Source organism: Pediculus humanus, genomic scaffold (genome assembly GCF_000006295.1).
Source record: "Pediculus humanus corporis 1103172107647 genomic scaffold, whole genome shotgun sequence".
NCBI lineage: Eukaryota > Metazoa > Arthropoda > Insecta > Psocodea > Pediculidae > Pediculus > Pediculus humanus.
Window position 1 is genome coordinate 366,496 of NW_002987257.1, and position 8,053 is coordinate 374,548.

At 27.5% G+C, this 8,053-nt stretch overlaps 1 protein-coding gene across 1 annotated transcript; it reads left to right on the plus strand.

The window, feature by feature from the left end:
* Positions 1–6,974: 6,974 nt before the first annotated feature.
* On the plus strand, positions 6,975–7,765 carry Phum_PHUM273400 (netrin receptor unc5c, putative; the record flags this gene model as incomplete). The annotated part of the gene is made up of 3 exons (XM_002426710.1): positions 6,975–7,008; positions 7,325–7,492; positions 7,707–7,765. The coding sequence occupies 3 exons, from the start codon at positions 6,975–6,977 to the stop codon at positions 7,763–7,765; spliced, it is 261 nt and encodes an 86-aa protein (XP_002426755.1).
* Positions 7,766–8,053: the final 288 nt, after the last annotated feature.

Below are 8,053 nucleotides of genomic sequence, written 5' to 3' on the forward strand. Positions count from 1 at the left end.
ACTCAATCAATTTTTCCTAGTTTATACCATTGAAAACAACGATAGGAAGAAAAAAAAAAAACTTCGTAACGTCGAAGGTAATTTAGAGCGAAAAATTTTTACGATATAAAATGCCTTTTCTTTTTCTTTTTAACGATTTCAAATTAAAAAATAAATTTTCTTGCTTAAAAACCGTTATTTATTTTTTTAAAACGGTTTAATATTATTTAAATAAAAGAAAGCAATATTTACAAATAAAACTGACGTCATTAATAATAATGATGATAATGATAATTTTATTGATATTTTACTTAATCGTTAAATAAACTTCTTTAAAATCAAATTTATTTTAATTAATAAATAAAACGAATGGTCAATAAATTATTAATTATTTTATTAACGATTTAATAAAAATCCATTCTAAAAAAAAATTTTTTTTAACATTATTAAAATTAATTATTTTTTAATCGACGGTGTTAAAAAAATTGAAAAAAATTTGGCGCGTAAAAAATTTATAAAACTAAATCGAAGTTTTCCCTTTTTTTATTATTTTTTTCTCAAAGCCATCATTGTTATAAATGTTGGTTTTCTTGAAAAATCAATAGAAATTTATAAAAATTTGTTTTTGTGTGTGAGCAATATAAACAAATAATGTAATGGGAAATGGGAAATAAGTTTTGACAATTGTTACAAAAATGTTGGGAAAACTTTTCCCGATTTTTTTTTTTGTTAAAAAAGAAAGAAGGGATGGAAAACAATAGATGTACAAGAATGTAAACCCTAAAACGTCAAAACATTATTTCTATCGTATTTCTATTAGAGAATTCGCGCATAGAACTTCGGGGTTTTTTTTTTATATACATAACCGTTAAAAGGGGTTAACAAAGGTTGGCAATAGTGATTTTCCTTATTTCCGGTTTTATACCATTAAATATATATATTAACAATTAAAAGGAAAACGTTAAATTTTTTTTTTGATTTGTTGTTTAAATAATTAATTAATTAATTTTATCGATTGTGGTGCGTGTGTGGGGGGGCAGAAGGGTGAGGAGAACGCGACGAGTTTTCTTCTAAATTGTCAAACGTCGTTAATTTTATTAATTAATAAATAATTTATTACGTAATTATATTCGTTTGGCGACGTTTTCTATGGATACGATCAAACTACGTTTTATATATTTCAAAAAAAAAAAAAAATTTTTAACGCGTAATCCAGGTTAACACGAATTTACCCGTTGGGTCAACCACGTGACACACAAAAATTTTTTTTCGTTAATGAAATTCTTAAGAAAGAGAGAAACAGATAGAGAAAGAGAGAGAGAAAAAAAGTTTTTACAATAATTTATTATCTATTCGGTTGCCGCGAACACAAATATAAAATAATAATAATAATCGCATAATTTATACGAATAAATTTAAATATACAAAAAAAAAGAAAAAAAGTTACTGTTGTTATTATTATTTTTTATTTTTTTTCCGTGGCATTAATTTTTCTGTTAAAAACCTCGGAAGCTTCGTTAGTAAAAATGGCGTAACGGTTTGTTCTTGTTGTCGATTCACATCACTAAATAGATAATTTATTACGAGTCGTTTGTTATTGTTAAACAAGTAGTTTGTTGCCTAGTACAAAAAAAAATTTAATTTTTTTTATTTTTCACCTTTTTTTTTTTTTTAAATGTTTTCTTTTTCGCTTATCCCGTTTGACACGACGTTTTTGTTTGTTTGTTTGACGATTGTTCTTCGGTTGGGTAATCTTGTTTTTGTTCTTCGTTTTTACAAGACGTTTTTTTTTTTTTTCAAATATTTATTTATCATTTTACGCTATTTCAAATTATTATTAAATTTTTATAAAGGGGGGAACGGAAGGAGAGAGGGTGGGAAGGAAACGAACGTTTACTTTTTACATTTATACGTTTAAATTTTATTTAAAAATTTATAGAATCCCCGCGCCCTCTCCCCCTCCAAAAAAAAAGGAAGAGAAATTTCTTTTTAATACGCGTAAATTTTCATATTTAACCGTTTTTTTTTTTTTATGTAACGAAATAAATTATGTATTTATTAGTCTATACGCTCGATTTTTTTATTATTCTATGAAATTTATTTGTTTACGTTCGGAATGTGCCTTAGGTAAAAATTTATATGAAATGGATGGCGGATAAAAGAGAGAAAGCAAAAAAAAAATTTCCGGTTTAATTTTCTCTTTCATTTGAGTTGATGTTTATTTATTTATTTTTTTCTTTCTTTTTTTTCTTTTCTTTCTTTCTTTCTTTCTTTCTTTCCTTTTGTGTTTTGTGTTTATAAAAGAAAAAAAAAAGAAAGAAGAAAAGAAAGAAAAAAAGAAAAAAATCGGCTGCCAATTCGAATTCTGTCAATATTGACTTTTATTAAAAGTTAAAAAAAAAAACCACGAATTGATCTGATTTCTTTTCTTTTTTTTTTTTTTAATACCTTAAGCGTAAAAATGGACAAGATGGTTTTTAAAAAAAAACAGACGTGGAAAAAGAAAAAGAAGAAGGAAAAAAATTATTTTTAGTTTTTCTTGTTTTTTTTCGGTCGTCGTAAGGATTCCTTGTTTGTTGTTGTTGTACGAATTAAATAAATAAATTTTTACGGTTTTTTATTTATTATTATTATTTTTGTTTTGTCATTGGTTGTAAAATATTAAGAATGTTTTTGTATTAGTTTTCCCTAGCGAAAATGTTCGCAGACATTTCCGATTCAGACCCCTACGCTATCATTCGTTTCTAACCCCCCATTTTCCCTCTCCTCCTCTCGTTTTTTTTTCTTTCTTTCTGTCGGGTCTCCCTATTGCCAACTTTTACTCCCATTCTTCCTTTTGTGAATTATTCTTTTACCCTCCTCCCCCTTCCCCTTCTCCTCATCCTCCTCATCCTTGCATTTTAAGAAACGGAAAATGTCAACTCTGTACATATTTCAATTGAGAAACCGTGCATGAACCGTTTCATTGAATTATTCGTAAGCTAATCATTGTTTTATCCTCGACCTTTTCTCATCTTGTCATTTTTAGAAAATTGATTGTCTGAGGTCTTTTACAAAATTTTAACATTTTCTTAAGATTTCTCTTCCTCTTTCTTTCTTTTTCTTCCCATCTTTCCATTTTTCCCTTATTTTTTCTTCTTCGTCATCTTTCCTTTTATTCTTTTTTTTTCCTCCTCTTATGATATGAAATTTCATTGTTAACGTTTCTTTTTCTTTTTTTTTTTTTTTTTAGAAAAAAAAATATATAATTCAAGCTTTTATTGTTATGATTTCTTTTTTTCATCCTTAGGGTGTTTGGACCACCGCAGCATCTTCATTTAAAACGTTTTTCTTTTTCTTTTTTTAAAGAAAACTCACAAAAGGAAAAATCTTTTCTTTTTTTTTTACAATTTTGACTACATTCCAAAAAATATATTTATTTATTTTTTAAATGGGTAGAAAATATATTTTAAAAAAAAACAAATTTACTTATTATTATTATTTTAATTTTTTTTATTTTCATCTCTTCTCACTTTTTCTCTTTTATTTATTAATTTTTTTTTTTTGTAAACATTTTATTAAAAGGTTGTTTGTTTAACGTTTGGCTTATAATCAAAGCATATTTTTTTTTTTAAATTTTTTATTTTATTCGCGTATAATAACAAAAAAAAAAAAGCGGAAAAGGTAATAAAAAGTATAAAATGTTAGGTAAACATGAAAAATGTGGTTTCGATTGAATTTTTTTTTCCTTTTTTTTCCTTTTTTTCCTTTTATTTTTCCTTTTTTTAATTTCCTACCTAAGCCAAAATCTTTTTTTTTTTTTTTTTTTTAAAGGAACCGCCCCGAGAAATTTGAAATTTTTTGTTTTTTTTTATGGGGGGGGGGGGTTTACGAAATAAAAAAAAAAAAATTAAAAGAAATTAATTGATTTTTTTTTCTGTTTGGTCGGAGGTAAAAAAAAAAAAAAAGGCATTCATAGAAATAATATTTTCTGCTGCCACGACTAAAAAGGGGAAGGGTATAGGGGAAAAATAGAAAATTTTTCATAAAATGGTTTGTCGAAACAAAATCACTGATACGAAATACTTTATATAAAAAGCGTCATTTACCTTTTCAGCATCATGAATTTGAAGAGTTTTAACAAACAATGAAGCAGCAGACGAAGCGTTCACGAGGAAAACTTATTGCCTAGAATCCTCCATGAGAAATCACAAATTATTATTATTATTATTGTATCACGATATATGAAATAATAATAATAGTTTCGAATTTCTTTGGGAATTTGAAAAAAAATAAATAAATAAATATCGATCATTAACAGATATTTTCCCCCGTGTTGAATTACAAAAACGTATTATCGTGATAATGGATAAGAGAGAAAAAGAGAGAAAACTAGAAATTGTGGATGAAAGGGTAGGAAAGGGAATGAATGAATGAGTGAATGAATGATGTCGAAGGGAAACGAGAACGGTGTGTACGAAGAGGGCAAAAATGAGGAAGATTAAATTTTGGCTTTTGGCAATATGAATTTATACGTATAAGATTACAAAGTAATTATTACCGTAAATAACAACTATAAAAGTTTTTCCTTTTCGTTCCCTTTTCCGCCCCCTCCCTCCCTCCCCCTTGCCCCCTACTACTTCAATTCTTCCTTTTCCTGTAGGAATTTTTTTTTTTTCCCCGAATAAAAAATTTAACAGTTGATCATTATAAAAAGAAGACGAGTAGAAAAAAATACCGAGTCGGTGGAAAAAAAAAAAAAAATGTGACAAGTTGGTAACAGCCTTAAAGGTCATGTGTGAGTGAATACAATGGATATGAAAGAAGGAATAGGGAAATGGGTGGCGGTGGTAGAAGGGATCAAAAGAGGAGAAGGAGAAGGAGGAAGAGGTTGGAATTTAAGGGTGGAAACGAATGTGATTGTGCTGCACATGTAGCTAACTAATACCGATGGATTCAACTTTTCCCCCAATTTTCCCTTTTTTTTTTTTTTGACCCTTCAAAATGGGTTTGCATGAGAAAGTTAATGTCACTTCCTGTATCTTTCCAATGATTTTTGTATGTCGAACTAAAATGTTTTGAAAATTTTGATTTTCCACGCGTAGTTATTTTTTCATACCCTATACATCTTCTTCTTCTTAACTCTCGTTTTAAAACTTCATGAGATTTACTTTACGCACAAGTGATTTTTGAGAGAGAGAGAGAAAATATATATATATAACAATTTTCTTGGAAGTTTCGAGAAAATTAAATAATTTTCGCATATTTGGATTTGTTGTACGGCTTGTGCGTGCGTGTAAAAGATTGAATTGTGTGAATTCCTTCTTATCATTTTTGTGATAAATAACCGAGATTAAAAATAAACGTTTCAATTTAAAAATCACTTACTATTGCCTCGACGTCGTGTTATTGTTTATTTAAATATTGTAATTTTTTTTTTGCTTTTCTTTCCGCCATTTTTTATTACCTCTAAGTTCAATTAATTAATTAATTTTTTTTTATTTGCTTTTATGCAATCATCGATGCATATCAATCATAGCAAAAATATAAAAACAAAAAATAAATTTACCTTTTTATGTATATTTAAAAAAAGGAAAAAAAGGAAAAAAGAAAATAACAGGAAACGATTCATAAGTTTTCCTTTTTGCAGGTTTTCTTTCGCTTTAAATTTTTTTATCGTTTCACTTTTTTCCCGTAAAAAAAAAAATAAAATTCATTTTAAATTTGAAAACTTTTTTTTTTTTAACCAACTTTTCAGTTGGTAAAATAAATTATTTCCGGTTGAAATAAAAATGGTTGAAATTTTTTTTTTGATTTTAAAAAAACTAAAAAAAAAGTCTGTTTAATGTTTTAAAAAAATATTTTAATAATAATTTTAATAATAAAAAGTTTCTTAATGTTTTTTTTGAGAGAGAGAAAGAGGTGGGAGGGGAAGAGGGGTGAGAAAGAAGAGGAAACGGATATGGTAAAAATTATTTATTAATTGTTAAAATTCAATCGGTCTTGTAGTAATTTTTTTCTTTCTTTCTCTCTCTCTGTAAAATCATCTCGTTTCTTTTTTTTATGGGGGGAGGGGGGAAAAGCTTTAAGGTTAAATTTAAAACAAACCGCGTAGGAGGGAAAATGATAGTTAAAAAGAAAAAAGAAAATCACTCGAAAAAAAAAATTAATTCTCATCGTAAGTTTTTCATTTTTCTTTTTTCGCCCTTTTGAAGTGGGACCATTCATTTAACGATTTTTCAACCCCTCAAACCTCGAAACTTTTCTTTTTTTTCTTTTTTTCATTCTTTTCTTCCATTTTTTTTTTTTTTTACTTTTTGCCCTTCGTTTTATATATATATTTTTTCTTATTTTTTTTTTCTTTTCCTCGTCTATAAATCTATTTATAACTTGAGAGAGAGAGAGAGAGATAGAGAAGGAAAAGGAAGAAGAAGAATAAGATGAGAAAAAGTAGGATGGGGAAAGATTCATAGAGAGTGATCCATGGTTTCATTTTAGAATTAAAAGACAGTTAATCGCCTACACATTAGAGGGTCTCAATTTTCTGGAAAAAGTTTTTTTTTTTCCTTATCCAGAATTATTCATCCGTAAATGCAACAATCAAAGTTTTAAAACAAATCGTAGTAGCAGATTTATTAATTCAAAAATGTTTTCTTTATCTTTTTTTTTTAAAAAGAGGAAAATATTAAAAAAGTTTAATGAAAATATATATTTATCGTGTGTATATATCGCACGATGAAAAAAAAAAGTTATTATTACAAAAATTGTTTAGCGGTTATGAAGGAAAAAAAAAAAAATTTCTTTTTCTAGAATTTTCCTTTTTTCTTTTTTTTTCTTCTACATCTCCCGAAGTATTTAATGAAGGATTTTCCTTTTCATCTTCCTTCTCATTTCCTTTTAAATTTATTTGACTCGGTTCATTATTCATTTTTCCATTTAAAAAAAAATTTTTTTTTCTTTCTTTCCTTCTTTTTTCCTTCTTTTTTTTCCTTTCTTTTCCTTTTCCTCCTTTGGAAATGCATCAAAGGAAGTGGAAATCGCAAAAGTTGAGTTTTTAATTGTTTCCGTAAGTTGTTAAAATCGGCGAATAAAAAAAAGTAAAAGAAAAAATAAAAGAAAAGTTTCCGTGTTTTTTTCTACTTTTCTCTTTTTTGTCCAGTTTTTTATTATAAATTTCTTTTCGTTTTATTTGCTTTCGACGATAGTAATAATAATAATAATAAAATGACATTTTCTAGAATTTAAAATATCAATAATTTTTGTTAGCGTAAGGGTTTGTAATTAAAAAAAAAAATGGACGATCGAGTAATTTTATTTTTAATTAAAAAAAAAAATGAATGATAACGATTTGATTTTTTTTTCCCAGTTAACGGGGGTTGGTCACAATGGCAAAGCTGGAGCGAATGTAGCGTTCGATGCGGAAGAGGAATCCGTAAAAAAACTCGTCTTTGCAATAATCCATCACCGTTAAACGGTGGTCAAACGTGCCAAGGTCTTTCTGTTATGAAAGATGAATGTTCGATACCTTGTCCAGGTGAGTTTTTTTTTTACTTTTTCTTCCTTTTCCCCCTCCCTCCTCCTTCAGGAAAAAAATGGAGCGGTTGAAATCATCATTACGTGATGAGTAAAAATTCCCACCCTTGGGTTGTTTTTGTTTTTCCTCCTCTCGTTCGAACTTACTCCGTTTGTAACTGTAAACAAGGAAAAATTTTATTTCCGTTCGTATTTACCTTTTATTTTCGATTAAGTGTTTTCCAAACAACAAGTAACGAGAGATTCGTGTAATATTTTCAACGTGTTGCGGTAGAAAATTTCCACACAATCTGGAATTTTAAACGAACGAGCGCTGGAGAAAGAGAGAAGGGGGAGGGGTTTTAATGCTGACTCACGTGATAATGTATTTTGCGGTAACAAAAAATTTTTTTTTTTTTTTAAATTGATTTAAAAATTTTTTTTATGTTTCGTTTTTTTTGTGTAAATCATTTCAGTTGTATTTTACGGGTTTAATGAAAGGAAGAAATACAAGGGGTGGAAAAGGGGTCGGGGGAGGGAAGAGAGGAAATTTTTTTTATTTTTTCAATTTCCGGTTTTTTTC